General features: G+C 35.3%; 1 protein-coding gene across 6 annotated transcripts in view; it reads left to right on the top strand.

Moving 5' to 3' along the window:
* The first annotated feature begins 17,172 nt into the window (after positions 1 to 17,172).
* The window catches only part of LOC121326251 (A disintegrin and metalloproteinase with thrombospondin motifs 3-like), a 53,504-nt gene continuing 50,242 nt past the window's right edge, over positions 17,173 to 20,434 (top strand). For all 6 annotated transcript variants that reach the window (XM_041269484.1, XM_041269483.1, XM_041269482.1 and 3 more), the window contains exons 1-2: positions 17,173 to 17,326; positions 18,161 to 18,552. In XM_041269484.1, coding sequence (XP_041125418.1) covers positions 17,245 to 17,326; positions 18,161 to 18,552 — 474 coding nt within the window. In that variant the 5' untranslated portion in view covers positions 17,173 to 17,244. The remainder of the gene's footprint in view (positions 17,327 to 18,160; positions 18,553 to 20,434) is intronic.

Genomic DNA, 20,434 nt, shown 5'->3' with positions numbered 1-20,434 from the left:
ACTCCTTTTTATATTTAAATGATTTACAGAGATTAAATGACACATTATGTTTTAAATACTGCGCCTGGAAGTTTTTCACTGGAAGCACAAAAACATTTTGGCAACGGCAGCAAGAAATAGTTGACTCCTGCTGTTGTATTTTACAGCTCAATTATGTTGGAATTCATATTAACCCAATCGAGGTACCTAATTCTTTCCTGTTGGGTTCTGTTTGTAACCAAGTAGGGCTGGACTTCTGAATATAAGAAGGTGTTGTAATAGGCTTGGAAACTAATGGGACCTAAAGAGCAATGGTGAAACACAACAGGCAATTTTAAAAGTTATGAAAGATCCAGATACAAGATACAATAATTTGTAATAAGATGGTGTAACGGTGACGTGTTACATGTGTGGGTAGTCACTGGAAAATACTGACAGACACAGAGCATTGGTGTTGATACGCCACTCAGGCGTGCAGATTTAATTTTAACACAGCGCTGACACTAGGGTACCAGCAATGGTAGACCTTGTGTCACATTCAATAAAGAAATATAGTATAAAAGTTTGCCACACAAAATGACGAGCACTAGTCCCCCTAAAAGGAACGTCCCACTCCAAGAACCTTACTACTCTACAGTAAACCCTCTCTATACTGTTTTGGGATCCACATCCCCTAAGCTGACCTACTTCTGTTGTGTTGCTTCTGAACTCCGACTCATTCCGACGGTTCTGGCTGGGCAATCACCTTCACAGGCCCCGTCTTGCAATTAAAGGGCTCCATGGTGGTAGTTCCCATAGAGTGGACATTTCCCTCCTGGATGTAACAAACTGTCACTCAGCGCGCATCTGTACAGCAATGGCCTTGCAGCAGCCCCGTGCTGTAGCGCAGCCTCTTTCTGAGTTCTGCGCAGCATCCTCAGGCACGCCCCCCCAGCCAATCTGGACCTCCCAATCATCTTAGCTCAGGGTGAGCCTGCCACTCAGCTGGTTGCTTAGCTACATGTCTCCGTTTGCTTGTCACAGCTGATTCCTCACAGGCACACTTGTGCGGGAACCAGTGACCTGGCTCCCTGTCACAAATGGAGTATATAAGAAATTACATTGGCCTGGATACACTTCCCCTTTATAAGTTTTGTTGAAAATGTACCATTGAATTTAAATATTCCAGTTTAAGGAACATGCCGCCCGGGCTTGGTTCCAAGACCCAAGCAAAAATAAAATATGAACCAGGTGTATCACAGAATCTGTGATTACTGCATTATTGTTTTTACAGTCTTGCTTTTAAATGACAGCACAGTTAAGGAAACTCTCCATTACGACACTAATGAAGGCTTTCGCTGAAACATTTGTCTACTTTCTTATAGCTTCAGCTCACCCATCTTTCACTGCAATAATTAAACTCTAAGTCATGCACTGAAATCACAAATAGATAGCTGTATAATTAAGGCAATCATGCAATCAATTTCTTAAATTATAAACAACTCTTTCATGTTCCCTATTGAACCTACAATGGCTCTTTTTAATTTATTAAAACAATGTTTTTTGTTTATTCAGTTTCTGGATGTTAAAGCAAAATACTTAGGCGTTTAATCCCCACTAAAGAAAATGAAAATGAATGGAAGATTAATCTTAGCTTAATGTGTAATTTAACTAAATATATAATACACAGTCATAAAAGTCAAGCATATCAGAGTACCAGTGTACTAGAGCTAGCAATCTTGACAAAGAAAGTGCCTGCTCAAGTTATAGTTGTTTAAAGGGAAAAGGTCATTGATAAGCAGTGGTCGGTTCTTGTTAAACACATGTATCAAAATGAAGGTCCTCTATGTACTTATATGTGTGCTTTCAACCCTTGAAGGATTGATATCCAAGATCACTTCCCTCTGCTTAAATGCATAAATGAAATGATCTTGGAGTGCGGAAGTTGTTTGGATTTTATCACACTGCAGGCTACCCTGGATTAATGAAAATGGAAACCAAGTGGTATAGATTAAAGGACCTTTGTAGTTTACACTAGCTGAAGGGGTTAGTCATGCCCAGCTGGTCCAAGTTTAGATAAGCAAAACCAAGTTCTGTAGCACACATTTTCCCAGCTCATTTATCCATTGTTTTGACATGATATGGCATCCACGCAGGAACGTCTGAACTGAACTCCAAGTCAAGATTTCATCATAGGCCCAAAGAACACAAACTTGTTCAAATTTACATGTCAAGTAGGGTCACGTTTTTAAAAATAAAATTGTATGGCTATATACAATATTTACAAGTTGTAGTTATATGACAGTATTCCTCACAAGTAGTTTAGTTTCTTGACACCTGCTCCCAAAAACAACAAAAAGTATTCATTGATTTTCAAGGCCTAAAATGATATGTCAGCTGTGCTTGTTGTATTTTAAAATACCACAGTTTTGTTTTGTTACAAAACACACACACACACACTATCATAACATCTTGGCATACAGGAGGCACTGAAAAGGTTAAACAATAGGCTGCCTCTCTCCTGTCTACCCTATCTAAAGACAGACACCTCGTTCTGTTTTTCGCAACCATGTGAAGGCCACAGTGGGCTGATATGGCAGATCTCTGTACTTTGAAATGGTTTTTGACCTCAATGAGATATTCTAATGTGTAACTTAAGCTGGAGGGCCTTAAGGATATGGAGAATGCTGGTACAATGGACTTTATTGTCGAGTGTCTAAAGAGAGGAGCTGCAATGAACTTAAAAGCTTCCTCCAGAGTTGAGAGAAGGGAAATCCAAACAGAGCCCAGGCTGCCTGACGTTGGAGCAGCAAGGAACATGTTTGTGTATGGTGAGGGTACTGTACCTTCAAAGTTCTTCTTATTATAACTGAAACCTATGCAATGACATTGAAATATAGGAGAGTCAAACCATGTCCAGATTTTTATACCGCTGTCCCTTTTCCAACCTTTTATGCAGTTACATCTGCAAATTAATTCATTCTAGTGCAGGATAATTCAATGCTTATTTAGCTACTTTTCTGGGAATAAGGTGTTATTAGCAAACGAGAAAAGGAAACTGAACAGCGGGTTATAGTTGATTTTCCTTTTGATGTCTGATGATCAAAATGATTTTTATATACAACCAGCTTTGTGAAACACATCTAAAGGTTGCACCAGCATTGATTCCTCCCACCCCCGTAAATAAAAATGTGGCTACTGTAAAATCATAGTGGCTCATGTTACAAAACAATTATAATGGATACATTTTTACTTGCTGAAATAATTAAGACAATTGGGTCTAAAATTTCTGTGTTCTGCAGATATTTAGAAAAAAATTTAAATAAATGTACCCCTGTTTTGTATGTGTTGCTATGTTTCCTCACATAGCAACTCCCCACAACAGCTCAGAAGAACTAAAGGTCAATATGCATCCTCCAATCTCACTGCCAAATTAATTCTGCATACCAGGTGAGAGGGACCCATTATACTGTAGTTTTAACAATATAAGGACTCTGGGAATAATGAATGAATCTCTGCTGATACAGCAGACACACCTTCAACTGGACTGCATCTGTCAAATTGGCAGCTGTTCTATTTCAGTGAATACACCAGTGCCCACAAAAGCATTGCTGAAACATTAAAATGCTGAAATAGAGCTTTTTGTAATCCATTGCAACTACTTGTGGTTTCTTCGCAAATATTGTCCCATCAGGGAGATTTGCAGTGTGGCTTCTTTACATGTCTGAGAAAGATGAAAAGTAATATATTTACTCAACACACTGGCATGCCCTACCCACATTACAGCATCCTCTGTGGAAGCCACTCATTCTGTCTGTTATAACAAGTTGGCTGATATTAGGAAGCAGGTTTTTAATAATCCCGTTGAGCCATAACCCTCTATTAAAAAGAGTGTGGTATGATAAAAATAATTCAGAGATTGTAGAAATGTTTTAAATATGTAGAACAGTAACACGTGAGAAAGCCATACAGCACCAGCAGCTGTCTGGAGCTTATGATAAATATTAGTCGTCTTGACTGCGTCTTTCACGATTAATTGTATAAGAAATGATTGAGTTTGCAGTACTCGTTGCTTGCTTGGGATAATTAATTCCAATCAGCAGTGTTTTCAGGTTGGTGATAGGTGGTATCATTCATTTGAAAAGTGTATAACATACCAAGTTTGTATACACTGGTATATTCCATCTCCTGTGCACTGAATTGTATTTCCAGCCCACTGTCTTAGAGAATTCTTAGTAATTTCCAGTTGAAAATAAAAAAAACAGGGTTCTCTTAGTCAAAATGGTTTAACTATTGGTTTAATATAGTTATAGTTAGTCATATATATACTGTGTGTGTGTGTGTGTGTGTGTGTGTGTGTGTGTGTGTGTGTGTGTGTGTGTGTATATATATATATATATATATATATATATATATATATATATATATATATATATATATAACCCACAGAGTCTTTATATAATAAAAAGTGGGTGTGGGTGTGGTCTGCACTTTATTTTCTCAGAAATAAAGATTTAGGAGAAGATTTAGAAGAAAAAAGTACAGAATAAAATCATCACCATTTAAAGCAAACAGCTATGTGGTCATTTCATGTCATCACATGTTAAATAGTCTTGCTCATATAAAAACATTAAAGCCTTTTAATATTATTAAAACATAACTTATAAAGTCTATGTCTCATTTTGGTATTTCATTAAGGCTGAAAACCATGTAAAAAATATTTAAAAAAAAAACAGCTATAGTTTTCATTTTTGGGTGGTCACAATAAAGTGTGAAGGAGAAAGAGCTTTCCAAACCCCCAGAAAAATGGTAAACTTTGCTAATGGTGTCTATTCCTAACAAATTTGGACAGAAGGAGGCAATGTGCTGTAGTTATCCATAACTGTCTGCATAGCAATCTAATGAAGTACATCCCTGTACAGATTGGTCTGTGGTGGTCTGGCATGTGGCACTATCGCACTATGCTGTACTTACACATACAATTCAGTGCCACATACATTACTGTTCAGAAGATGGAGGTTTGGTTTTCAAATGAGGTACGATGTGTCTATATGTAGTGCTGACACAATATGTTTATACAGTACGTCATGGTTCTGGCTACACAACTAATGGCTCTTTATTCAGACAGTAAATGTATGTTAGGATTTGGATGTTCACAAGAGAGGCGGTTAAAAGTTCTAAAAATAAAACACAAATGCAAATGAGCCTGGCTCTCTTGCCTTGTGGTTTAGACACTTGCTTGCTGCCGGTTCTCTCTCAGCCACCGCCCTGTTACATAAAGCAAATTGGACTTCTTTAAGTAGTCAAATTTAAGCAAATAACCTTTCCCAAGTAATGAATCAAACAATGGCCTGTGAACAAATCCATACATTACTGATGAATTGCTAAATGAAGAAGCGGTAAGATGATAAACAGTCAATAACTTCAAATAGCTCCACTTGGCACTTGCTGAAATGTTTGTCTCTGGATATAGTTTTACCTAAAGATGATATACAAAAAATCTAGTGTGATTGAAACATTTTGGAGGCAACATGTTCAATAATATCCTTTGTTTTTGTTTGTTTATCTGTACATATGTTTCACCATGCCATTTTGGTTTTGGAATTTCATTGTATGTATTGTGGAAAAAGTTCATAAAAAATTATTACAAGGCTGTTAATCGTTTCCATGTTTTAATACAATGTGGTTTGGAACTAAGTCAGCTCTCCCTACAGTGTTAGTTTAGTTCCCTTTCAATTTGAAGATGACCACTAAAACATTGCATATGGGCTATGTCTATCTATTGGTAGGTATTCACTGAGCTCTCTATACCACAGCTGCCAGGGTTACAGTAAGTAACCTAACGTTTTTTTAAATTATTATTATTTATTACCTATGACATGTAGACTATCTTCAGAGAATGAGTGGAACAGGGAGGTAGGTTCTACTGACCACAGACACATACTTGTTTGGGCTAGAAGCAGTTTGTCTAGACCTTACTCAGTGTTAAGAAATTGTTCTTCTCTCTTTGTATGCACTCAAAGATGTTTTACTTAACCTCATCCTTTGCATACAAATACAGCAAAAGGCTTAAACTAAATTCCTCTGTTGTATTACAATGCACCAATGCAACAAGATTACAAGCAAAAACTTGAAGCATGTTTGCGGGTTGGTTTCTGTTTTTTTTTTTTATGTTCTGTATTGCTTGTGTCAAAAGTGGGTACTATCAACTCATAAATTAGGTACAAAGAAAATAAACAACTAACGAATTAATAGGACTTCTTAAATAATGAAAATAATTAACGGAGATCAACTTTTTTGATGTTGCTAATGCTATGAAGTTTTGTTTTAGAGACACAGATTACTTTTCAAACATTGCTTCACCCCGGCCAAAAAGAAAACAATTCCACACACTCTCTTAAAGTAAAAGACAAATAAAAAAGACTAGAAAACACAAAGATCATAGTACTGCCACTCATATTACAAGAGTTTTATCTTCCTTTGTTTCTTATGGAAACTCTTTGTAAAGGTTAAACCCTGAAGTAAAAAAACATCTTCCTACTGGTGGTTTTGTTTTGTTCTTAGGAAAATAGATTAATAAATTAATTGTTCAATATCTGTGGCAAAAGTCAAAACTGAAATGTTGGTATGCTATTCTTAGCACTGAGGCTCCCCATTATTTATTTATTTTTCCTTTTTTTTTAATTTAAGGGTTGGCAATTATTTTTATTGTTTTCTCTCTGATTTAGTAATGTCCAATTATTTTTAGGCTCAACCCACTGCTACCACTCCTGTGCTTTGGGAGGAATGAAGATGAACACATGTTGTCCTCTGAAGTGTGTGCCATCAGCAGGCTGCTTCTTACACACTGCAGGCTCAACATGCAGCCACCTAGAGGTGCAGCATTGGAGGACAATGCAGCCCTGGGCAGCTTAGAGGCAAGCCTGCAGGTGTCTGGCCAGACTACAGGAGTGACTGGTGCATGGTGAGTTGAGGACACCCTGGCCCTCCCTCCCCCTGGGTGGTGCTCAATTGAGTGTTGCCCCTGGGAGCTCCTGTCCTTGGTTGGCAAAGGAATAGCCTGGACTTGAACCGGCAATGTCCAGACTATAGGGCTCATCCTGCACTCCACACGGTGTGCCTTTACTGAATGTGCCACTTGAGAGCACCTGTGGCTCCCCCTTTCTGAATGCCAATTCACTTGAACACTCTCTTTATTATTTAACTCCAACACTGAAGTGTACCACTTACAGTATATGTATACCTCTTGTTCTGACTCAACAGAGATTCATCCCCAAGGCAGACAGAACATTGCTTCTAGATTAAACAAGGTCAACAGCTGGAACAGTTCAGTGCCGCTCCCCTAAAAAAATCATGCAGGTGTGAGACTCATAAAAGCAAATTTATGACATAACAAAGCAAAACTTTGGGTTAAACATTTTTGTTGGGAGAATTTCATGATTAGTTTGAAAAGCTGATTCATGAATAGTCAGACAGAATGCCCTTCAATGTGCATTGTCTTTTTATAAATAGGTCAATAAATCCCTTGCAAAGTTCACAGTGTAATACTAGACAACACTCGTCCTGGGGACCCACTATGTCTGCTGGTTTTCATTCCAACTGAGCGTTCAGTTACTTAACTAGACCCTTAATTGAAATGATAATTTGCCTAATTAGACCTTTTAAATTGTTTTCAGCTCTTTAAATGTTGCAGAGTTCAAGTTACTTACAAAATGTTGCAGCTAACTTGAAATCTGCAACTGTTTAAGAGTTGTAAACAATTTAAAAGGTCTAATTAAGCAAATTATCATTTCAATTAAGGGTCTAGTTAAGTAACTGAACGCTCAGTTGGAATGAAAACCAGCAGACGCAGTGGGACCCCAGGACCGGGGTTGAAAACCACTGACTGACAAGCAGGTTTAGGAGTGAGGAAGCTTGTGTGCTTTGGGGAATGATAACAGACTTGTCAAAAAGGTCTAATATAGTAGTCACAAAATGAGAATATATATATATATATACACACACACACACACACACACACACACACACACACACACACACACACACACACACACACACACAGTGAGCAGCCGGGTAAGAAGGGCATTGGTCAGAGTAGCCACCAAGAGGCCAATGACAACTCTAAAAGACCTACAGTGTTCCATGGCTGAGATGGGAGATACCATCCATGTGTCAAGCTGAGGTACTCAACAAATCTGACCTGTATGGAAGAGTGGCAAGAAGGAATCCATTTCTGAAAAAAATCCATGTAAAATCCTGCTTGGAATTTGCAAAAAGGCATGTGGGAGACTTTAAAAAGAGGTGGCAAAAGATTCTGTGGTCCGATGAAACAAAAATTGAGCTATTTGGCCTAAATGCAAAGCGTTATGTCTCGCGCAAACCCAACACAGCACATCACCCAGGTAACACCATCCCTACTGTAAAGCATGGTGGTGTCAACATCATGCTATGGGGATGCTTTTCATCAGCAGGGACTGGGATGGAGATTCAGCAGGACAATGACCCTAAGCACACAGCCAAAGCTACACTGGAGTGGCTTAAAAACAAGAAAATCAATGTCCTAGAGTGGCCCAGTCAAAGCCTGGACTTGAATCCGATTGAGAACCTGTGTCAAGACTTGAAGATTGCTGTCCACCAACAACCCCCATCCAACTTGACAGAGCTTAAACACTTTTGCCAAGAGGAATGGCCGAATATTGCACAATCCAGATGTGCAAACCTGGTAGAGACTTACCCCAAAAGACTCACAACTGTAATTGCTGCCAAAGGCGGCTTTACCAAGTATTGATTCATGGGGGGGGGGGGGGGGGGGGGGGGGGGGGGGGTACTTATCTAACCAAGACATTTCATTTTTTTTATTTTTTTCATTAAATGTTGTTTCGCAATAAAACAAAATTCTCTTGCATCTGCAAAGTGTTGAGTAGGTTGTGTAAATTGAAGGAAAAAAATCCCATTTAAATGTATCAAGATTTCAGGTTGTAACACAACAAACTGAAAACGTCCAAGGGGGTGAATACTTACTATAGGCACTGTGTGTGTACAAACTATATAGGTATATATATATATATATATAACTATATATATGTGTATATAATATATATATATATATATAATATATATATAGGAATCCCCAAACAGATAAACTATCCACTCTTTAAAAAAGGCAATAATTTTAATAAGCAAGACTTTGTAGAAGTGCAGTGGCATTTTCAAATATTACCGTTTACGATCAATGCAGAATTGCAGTATGAATAGGAGGGATATTTGTTTTTCATCTTACCCCTAAAAATAGGTTTCTTCAATGGCAAAATGTTATCAAAACTAGTACAACACAGCAGAAATCATGTTGTCGTATATATATATATATTATATATCTATAATATATATATATTCTAATATAAATATAAACTAAAGAAACTTTTTTTTTTCAATGCCTGATCAAGACATTGAAAAATGTATCTTGTTGAAACTTCCATCAAATGAGCTAATTTTATTTTTACTATTATTTATATTTTAAGAAAACCTTGGGTACTATAGGTCTGGCCCCCTACTTTTACATTTATTATGTCAAGTTTATTTTGGAACCACTACTGTCTATCAACATAGAAATAACAAAAAAAGATTGTCACACTTCTTTTGCTTTTAAAGGTAGTGTGAAGTAAGCTCAGTCACAGACCATGGATAAACAAAGCGAGGCAGCTCAGACTGAGTTTTATTTCCCTTCATAAAATGTCTGGTAGAAACTGAATGGGGTGGGAAAAAAAAGAAAGAAGAGAAGTTCACGCCAGAATAAATCTCACTTACCATTGTTAGCATTGACAGAAGATGAATTCCACTGGCTTTCGACAGCATGTGATGCCAGTAGTCTCACACTAGACAGCAATAGTGTTACTTCAAGAAACAATACAATACAGCTATTTCTTTAAAAATCAATTGGTGCATGCACTCCACTTACATTCTAAACTTCAATATATACTATTAAACATATTAAAGGAGTGTAATGTTTTCATTTGTCTCTGGGACTGGCTTGAAAGCACTTTCAAATCAGACTCATTTATTCCCATCTGCAGCAGGTCAAGATCAATTAATTTTTTGATTAGGACTGTCATCTCCAGTTATGACTGTAGACTGGCAGAGCGTGTTCCCTGCAACTCGCTCTGACAATGGACACAGGTTTTAAATGTTGGAGTCTGGACTGCATGAAATATAATATGTAGGGAAAACATGAGGGCATGAATGAGTTATACCTTCAGGGAAATATTGGAGGTTAACAAAATATGTTATAAATAGCAGTTAGAGGGGGAAAAAAAAAAAAATTCCTTTTGTGTAATGTCCGATTGCAGATTGGATTGTGGATTGCAGACTGTTGATGCAACTGAGAGTTGAATATTAATGTTTATGTTTACAGATTGGTTTCATAGCTCAAATGGAAAACAAGCCATGCAAAAGAAATAACAATAAAAAAAGGAAAAATAAAGGAGAGACTGCTTAGTTTACTACATCAGTGAAGATAATTCTGAGAATAAATGCAAGAGAAAACTTTAGGAAAACACCAGTGATATAAACCACTTCTTGATAATGTTAATGTGAATCGTAATGTATTCAATGTTGTGTATATCCTGATTTCATAGACTGGAACTGATGAAAATAAGTGTTGGCCTCATTATTCATGGTGAAGTCAACTCTTGATTTCTCAGGTTACTACAATAAATGTACCACAGCTGTGAAATAATGCCTTTTAATACATATTTAGGTTGTAATAAATTGTTGTTTATGATAAGAGCAATGTGCTGTTTTAATAACATTTTATTCACTTTCATATAGTTATTATTTGTACATTACCGGGACTGTTTAGTTTTCATCAGGCAACAGCAAAAGTTTTCCTCGACATTGGCAGACTCTTCTGATTTAAAATGGGACATTATAGGTTTGGTTGTGAAATCTTACCACCTCTTAACCAGTTCAGAGCAAATTTCCAAATAAATATATCTCTGGAGTCTGGTTTTGAGTTCTCATGTTTAGGAAACACAAATCAAACTGTATTATAAAAGTCATTTTTATTATAAAGAACATATACACACTGACTTTGTAAATGGAAGATTTCAAATAAACACAGATGAGCTGTTCTTTTTGTATATGAGTTAAAGTAGGACTATATAAATATGCTAATTAATCTTGAAAGACTGTAGATGTCTTATTTTTTTTTTTGTATTTTGTGACTCCTCCGTTAGACTATGTTAACTATTTTTATTTATTTTCTTTTTTTCAAGATTGGAATGTTTGTGTGCTGTTCCTGGGCATTTTTTGTGATTAATATGTACATGTTTTTTTTCAAAATAGCTGTGTTAGGAAAAACCCTTATTACTTTTACCAAAATAACTGTTTGTAGGCATCTAAGTGTTGGGATCCCTGCATGTAATTTCAGTGCCTGTCTGGTATAGTTAAGCAATAAGTTAAGTGTCCAATGAGATAAGTCTCCTGAATGGAAACAAAATAAGACAAAGTGAAGATTTTTATACGAGTGACAGAAACGGTTGTCTCCAAGTGCACTCGATACAGCCAAAGTTTTGGGTTTTAATTTTTTAATTAAGTTATTTGCTGCTTCCACTCTGTGTTTGATTGCAACCAAATCAGTAATTTGGCTTGTCAGCAGCCTACTGTCACTATCCTGTCAAAGGGACACTTTGTCAAGTTTTGTTATCATGGGATAAAGGATTTAATGGGATATAGGATTATATATATATCTATATATATATATATATATATATATATATATATATATATATATATATATATATATATGTATGTATGTATGTAGGTATATATATATATATATATATTATATATATATATATATATATCTATATATTATATATATAATCAAATTAAAAAATAACTTATGTGTGATTATATGAAAGATATTATATTTTTCAAAGAAAGCTGGGAACAGTAATTAGGAATAATACAACGATGCTATTGATATCAACATCAAGGTTAAAATGGGCCAGGGAAATCAATGAATATAGAGGGATATTTGTTGAATGGTCCAATCAGTAGATACTGTACTTTATTATACACATTAAGCAATGACAAGTAGTATGGATCGTATATTGTCTGTGCATGTTTGTTTTTATCTGTGAAGGACAGTCTTTAATCTTGAAATCTGGCACATTGTTGTCTACATGCAACAAAATAGTTGTGGTTTCTCCAGCTCACTTTAGTCCTGTGAAAGGCATGAGGACTTTTCTTAACAACGATACTTAATAATCGCAGACCACCAAGTCCCCATTGTCCCTCACCTAAGAAATCATTGGAAAACCTTTTAAGAAACTCCAAACATCATTATCCTATTAAGTGATGGCCTCAGTAGTTCAATTATGCAGGTTTTGTATGAGATCAGTTGTTCTCATAAACTAACTCCTGAATAAAACAGCTAAGCGCACTTAAGAAATTGTGACGGTCTCATGGCAGTTTCAAGACATATTGTTGAAAACTTCTATTATGCAAGTAGTATATACTGTATGTGAATCCAACAAATACAATACACTTTCTTCTTTCTTCCTTTTTCACTTTGTGTAAAAGTTACACATGGAGCTAATTACAACTGAATTATGTAAGAAACGATATATTGATTAAAAAAATGAGGTCAAGCATGTCATTACTAAACCTTTAGTCTTTGGTGTGATAGATTTATGCTAAGATTTCTGTTTTTATTAGGAACACTTTTTTTCATGTCCACTGTTCAGACACCATTGCACCATCGGTTATCTCCCTACATTAGTTGTTTTCATTCTGGAACTGTGCCGTTTTCAATTTACTGTTAAAATTTAGTTTGGGGGCTCATTTAAAAAAGAAATTCTATCTCTTAAAATTTGAATTCCAACTCTTTACTCATTTGAATTATTAAAGCTCTTTTCACAAAATAAACAAGTCAGACATTTCCTTGAGCGTTTTAAAACTACTATATATATATATATATATATATATATATATATATATATATATATATATATATATATATATATATATATATGTGCTTCCAAAATACACACTTGACTGTAATAAAATAATACTTGCTTGTCTTTAAATACATTACCTACTGTTTCATTTTCTTTAACTTTGTTTTCTGCATCAGAATGGTGTTTTAAATGCTTCCAATTGAGTACTTTTTCTTTTAGCACAGGAAGTATATCTTTAATTTATTGTATATGTTAATACCCTAGTGTTTTGAATATTTGTTTGTTTATTTACACATGTTCTAAAAACTGAATAAAGAGGTAAGGTCAGGCTAATGAAGTTTCTTTTATGTGATCATCTTTTTTTAAAGCTGTAGTGTCTCACAGTCATGTTCATGTTTACACATCATCATCCCACAGTTTGGCCTTCTGTACACTCACTCCAACCATGGATACAGTACCTTTACATAATGCATATGTTACGGTAAAAATTAGAATCTGGAACCGGTAACTGTCAACATTTACCAAGTAAATCGGAAAGTGTCCAAAATTAGGAAGAATTATATTGCTTTTTGGACATTTATGATGTACAGATATTATTGGTAAATGTCCATAATTATGAAGAAATATATTGCCTTTTGGTCATTTAACTAAAGCTTATTGGTAAAGACACTTGGCTGTTCTTGAGATTTACCACTAAATGTCTGCAGTAAAGCATAACCTTGAGATATGCCAATATTCTAACTTTTACCGTAACATAGACATAATTTCCAAAGTATTTAAAGAACACACTTGTGGACATATGAACTTATACAACATAAATATTTCCTGAAGGAAGGAGACACACATTTACTGTATCTAAAACACACTGCCAGCACATCTGTAAGTTTGTTTTTGGAAACTTGTGATCAAAGTCTAATGTTTTCTAGACAAATGTAATGTATAATGTTAACATCTGCAAGTTTGTCTTGAGGTTTTCGTCATTACACTAACATACTTTCAAAACGAATGCCATCATATTGGTAAACAGGATTAAGCTCGGGATTAAACAGGAAGGAAAAGTCTCCCACCCTCAACCTCTGGTACTAGTCATAACAGTGTACTGAATATCCAGTTTACATGAGGGAACTAGTGACATCACCCAATACAATATATACATATGGACTCCAGGATCTTAAATAAGTGTATAACAACTTGGTATTTTGCAATTTTGCATTTTATATTGCAGGTTATTGTATGTGTATGTACATACTACAAATTAGATTCATGCCACAAACATAATAATCACAAAAAGAAAAAAAAAAGATTAGTTAAAATTGGAACATCACAGAAAAAAAGTTTTTTTTTTATTCAAACCCTAGTATTTACTAAAGAATGTCTAGCATTTTCAACCCCTCCCTGATTACCCTTTATGCTGTACGCACCATAAAACAACCACAAATCTCTTCTTGTCTTGTTATGCCGTAATTATCACTCTGTTTCAATTTTCTTACTTGCTGTAAATTTGAAACAAGCTTAGACATTTTTCATTTCAGGGCAAACATAATGCTTGTCTGACACTGCACACCCCAAAGACACTGTGTTGTTTTACATCCTGTTATTGGCATTTGATAATATTTAGATGACTCCCCAAACTATGACAAATAGGGTATTTTTACATACATGGTGTGCAATAAATCCATGTGTTAAAATGTTAAGAAAAATAATGTTCATTAGATTACCTCAAATAATTATTTTTAAAAAATGGCATTTTTTTGTTCACTATAACATGAACTTTGGTACTGTATTATATACATTGTTTTGTTTTTCTTTTAAACCTGTTAGCATCTGTTACAGTGAAATCCCTCTATTATAATAACTAAGGGGACAAAGTGAAATTATTTTAATGGAGAACTTGTCCTAAAAGAGGGAGATATTATCTGAGTTACTATAGTGTAGGCTGGACTACATTATGGTTTAGCATTTTGCCATTGCCTGTCAAATCCATTCTGCCCACTGCTGAATAAACATAAAATTGATGGATTTAATTAAGTATCATATGAATAAAACTGTTCTAGACAGTGATTAAAGAACTATGTGTGACCTTGTGCTCCGTCCTTCAGGTAAGACATAAAAACTGATGTCCTTATAATAATAATAATATTAATAATATAATAATAATAATAATAATAATAATAATAATAATAATAATAATAATAATAATAATAATAATAATAAAGTATTATATTATCTCTGAGACATATAACCTTAACAGTAACTTCCAGTACAGGATCTCACACATATTTACTGTACATGTATCTGCCACTTTGGAGTTTTAAATTACATACCTTAAGACTCTAGACATTACAAATAAGAAAATGTTTGCTCATAATAGCATTAAGTTATATTTTGCACACAATATAATGTAACAGGGTTTTAATCTGAATGTAGAATTAACAATTCCCTGCAGTAAAACCTCCTTATTAATTTTGCAGGTTACAGGAATGTTACATCGAACTTGATATATTATATTATATATATATATATATATATATATATATATATATATATATATATATATATATATATATATATATATATATATATATAATATATTGAAACATGAGCAAGTGTGACTATACAGCACTGTACAAAAACTGTTATGACTATAAACCTTGCTGATAAAAATCTAAAGACATTTCCAGAGTAAACAAACCCCTCAGGCTGTAAATTTGCAAAAGACACACCAAAAAAATGCACCATACTTTGTGCACAAGAGGTTTTTACTCTCATTAACTGAACAATCGTGCCATGACTTTCACTTATTGCAAATTAATTAAATACTGTAGGCAGCTTTATGTGTTAATGATAGCTTTTGTTTATAATTGAGTCTGTCTAAACAAAACACAAATAACAGATGAATAAATAGATACTGTTGTATCTGTATAAAATTTGCAAACACTATGTATGCCAAGTTTCTTGGTTCTTCTGTAGGGGTACTTCTATAAAGGTGGTTGTTATTGGTTGGTTGGCATCAGTCAGAACCAATTACAATTACAAGGGTTTACACAAGATGGAAAGCATGTACAGTACTGTACATTTAATAAATGCTGTAGTTTATCTTCAAAACTTTGAAATCAAACATATTCCAGTCTTTAAAGATATATAGTTATAGTGTTCTGTACACTTATTCTGTGGCATAAGTTTGAATTCCCTTTATAGGTTGTTGTACATACCTAAAACCCCAACAAATCTAAACTACAACACATTCTAAGGAGTAAGTAGAGGTATAGAAAACATTGCTTGACTTAGTTTTACATAACCCTAAAGTACTAAACAAATTATGCTGAGAACTTATAACACATACAATATACTGAAGGGAGCCAGCTGGAGAGCAATACACTGGTTACTGTTTAATGGGAACTACTTCATGGGCGTCAGACTGTCCACATCTACATAAACCTGCGCTGTATGCAATGCCTAAAATGCAGTCATAAAGTCCACTAGCCAATCATAAATACTTCATACTATAGTGTATATTCTAAAATCCACTCCGGTTTTTCTTTTTTTTTTTTGTTTGTTTGTTTGTTTTTTTTTTGAGGGGGGGGGGGGGGGGGGGGGGGGGTGGTTCCCTTACCATGAATATTGCTGGCACTGATTTTAACTGTTTTCAGAATGTTTCGTGTAAAATACAGTGTCCCGAGTCGAGGAAAAAAAAAAAAAAAAAAAATCGTTTTGGTCATTTCGTATTTCATTAATGTGCGTCGGGTCAAGTCTATTTTACTCTTCTAATTTTCCATAAAGCCATTTTAACCAAAACAGCTTATCAAAAGCATATTAACATACAGTAAAGTCGCATAACTTTCTTTTAGACTACTTGTAACCAGCAAACCCATGCGATGCCCGAACCTGAACAGCCCACCGCTCCAGCAATCTCTGCATGTGTGTGTTGCAGCGTTCTTTTGAAACCCACCCCCAGTCTACAGACTGCACTCTGTGATTAGTCAGTGAGATGTCGTCACCAGCACTCTTGAGTTTTTTTTTTTTTTTTTTTTTTTTTCTGTAAATGGATGGGGTTGTCCTGGTTAATACACAGTTCAACAGAGGCCAAAAGATTGGAACAGCTTCTGAATGCTCGTTAGTTTCGACTTTTGTTGGACATTACGAATGCTTGGCAGTTTCAGTGCTGCAGAGACAGAGAGCTTCCACTGCTGACACTAGGGCAAGAAGAGGGTTACTTTTAGCAAGGCGTGGATTTTTTTTTTTTTTTTTTTTTTTTTAATTTTTTAATTTTTATCAAGTTTATTTTCTCTTGATTCAAGGGGAACCATATGTCATATTTTTTCTCGCAATGGATTATATTTATTTAATGCTGTCTTATCTTGTCAGTTTGATATTTTTGGATTCCTGGGTGCATGCAGCAAAAACTCAAGGTAAATTTTGCTTTCGTTATATATTTTTAAATGCATTTAGTTTTTAATCCTGATTTACAATTTCGCCATATTTCTGTTATATTAAACTGGAAAAATAATGCTAACATGTTACATTCCCTATGTCATTTAGCAAAATCGTTGGAATCTTTGGAATTTGCATAAAAATAATATGACAGATCTGTGCTGTTATTAGTTATTATTATTTTTATTATTAAAAAAAATCAACAAACCAGTTTATTTTGGCAGAGTTTTCTAGTATTTGCATAACTGAGCTTTGATCATTTTAAATAAACCCACATTACGGAACAGATTTCCAACTCCTAAACCATGGAGACATGCAATAAGACACCTTTTGACAGGTGTGCATTTACTGTACTCCCAGCGCGTTTAGTGAAACATTCAATTTAGCTTTTTTGTAATTATCCAAAAATGTATATTATCAACATTTGGTGGGAACTCAGAATATATTTTTGTAGCTGGACTATATAATGAAAAGGCGTACTAATAATAACAATGTATTTGGAAGGCGTTTTGTTAAGAAATGTTAATTACAATATGTTTTAAACAGATAATTTGGTATCAGCTTAATGTAACGCCATAATTTTGCATTATGACTTTACCAAACAGGCAGTCCATATATCTTTATGAACAACAATAACAGCAATAAACACATAAATAACAATACATACTAGTTCAATGGGTTCAGACTATTATTGTTTTTCAGAAAACTTCATTTTTGAGTTTGGACATTTGCTTGGTAAACTATGGTAGTCATTACAAGTCATTCAAATTTCCAATTAATATATCTACCTTTTTTTTTTTTTATTGTCGCAGCAAACCTCTCTGGAAAGCTAAATGAATATGGGCTAATTGTGCCATTTAGTACAGATTCCCACGGTCGGTATATTTCTCACGTGCTTTCAGCAACTGGAAGAAATGAAGGTGTTTCGATTTCTGGCCGGAGGAGGGTGGCACGGAGCGCCCGGGACCCTTTCCAATTCACCTCATCTGGCCAGCATTTGTTTTTCAATGTCACAGTCTTTGGAAAGGAATTGCACTTACGCTTAAAGGCCAACAATAAGCTGGTAGCCCCTGGTGCCTTTGTGGAATGGCAAGAAGATTTTGAGGAAATTTCCAAGGAAGCGATCCATGGAGACTGTGCATTTAATGGGGATGTAACTCACATGCCAGGGACTACCGTGGCAATAAGCAACTGTGATGGACTGGTAAGTTGTCTGTCTTGTTGAAAATTCATGAATTAAGATATTCTTTCTTCATGCTTCATGTCTTACTTTTTCAGACACTGTTAAATACTGTATTTACATTGACGTAATTTGGATGTTATGGATTAACCACGTAGCAAAGCAAATAGGCGATGTTTTGTTTTTTGTTTTGTTTTTATCTGTGGTTTATTAAAGATTGGGTGCAATATACCCTTTTGTACGTGATGTAACTTGTCTCAGAGCAACCCACTATTAGTTATTTAATTTTGCCCATGGGAAACTCTGAGAGCAAAACCCCACAACTTACAGGCTCTCCAATACCTGCTCAAGAGCAATAAACCACAGGACTACACAGTATTTTAATATTCGCCTGTCCCACAAGCCCTTAGCGCTGTGTGCTAATTAGCTTTAAAACAAGTTGCATATTGCAAGTTAAAGAGAATTGCATGACTTGGTGCTGAAACAGGAATCGCAACAGACACTTGAATTGTTTGTCTACACATAAATACATCTTGTAGTAATTGTTTTCTAAACTGTTTGCAAATCCTACTATTGTTAGAGAGTGACTTAAGGAATAAACACGGTAGTGAATAAGCTTCTGTCTTGTGTGCTCTGCATAATTTGCTAATGAACTTACCGTATAATTGCAGTACTATGAACTTTGTTTTTGTTGCATAGATTTTTCAGCTAACATAGGCTTGGTTTACATGCACGTGAAAATTGACTCTACAGTCATGACTGTGTGACGTTGTCACGCGAATACATCGTAAAACAGGAAAAGGACCCCACCCCCAACAGACAGAGGCAGACAGACACACACACAAAATGTACATTTATGGAGTACTTTAACACTAGAACCGCCGCGGTTATACTCATACCTGCAACCGCCGGCAGCAGTCATTATATCACGGTACATTTTAAACATCATCAATAGTAAAATGAAAGACAAAATATCGGATACAACTCAAAAGTTTTATTCAAGCATATCATATCAAACACCTGCTGTTTACCACATGTAAAGCACTACTTCAAAACATGAAAAACTATAATAAAATAAACATTTCAAAAGAAACTAGTGTGTAAACAAGTTTATGTACATGCACAGTTGTGTGTGTGTGTGTGTGTGTGTGTGTGTGTGTGTTTGTGTGTGTTGGAAATGTAACCAGACAAACATGTAGCTAATGTGCGGCGTGATTCAGAATGTGCGCGACAACACGTGAATTAATTTCTATTGGTAAATGTTCTTATCTTCATAACAACCGACGAGGCTCTCCTCAAGCTATTCAGTCGTTCTTTTCCTACTTAGTAAGCAGGCACGGATATTTAAATATCCCCTCCCCTAAATGACTATGAATTGAGTAATCTGCATTGGTACGGACGATTTTTTTTTGCATAAATCAGAACTGCATAGCAACGGATTTCCTGGAAAGTGGAAAACTGACATGACTTCTGCATGTAAACGCCGCCATAGACGCACGCATTATCACTCACTGCTTGTTTGTGTCTCGTTACATTTCCGACACAAGCACGATTCCTGCTCCGGTTTGCATGGGTTTTTACAGCTGTTTTTATTGTGAGAAAGCGAATGATCCTGCCCTTAAAGTCGCACTGACCAAAGGACGTTCTTTTGCTCACACGTCACACAGCCCTGACTGTAGAGTCGATTTTCATGTGCATGTAAACCCAGCCATACACAGTACTTTATTTATGTGAGATACCTTTGTTGGGAACATTTCTCTTTCAATGGTCTTTATGAGATTTTCCTAAGAGGATATACATAGCCAGGCAGTTCCACCCGTATTAAAAGTAATTCATTTTTATTAATTGTCAACATTTGTAAGTATTTGTGATGTACAGTTACAGTTATGAACTGCTAATTACCAAG

The sequence above is a fragment of the Polyodon spathula genome, chromosome 13 (assembly GCF_017654505.1).
Source record: "Polyodon spathula isolate WHYD16114869_AA chromosome 13, ASM1765450v1, whole genome shotgun sequence".
NCBI lineage: Eukaryota > Metazoa > Chordata > Actinopteri > Acipenseriformes > Polyodontidae > Polyodon > Polyodon spathula.
The sequence above is the reverse complement of the archived record's forward strand: the minus strand, read 5'-3'. Positions and strand labels throughout refer to the sequence as shown.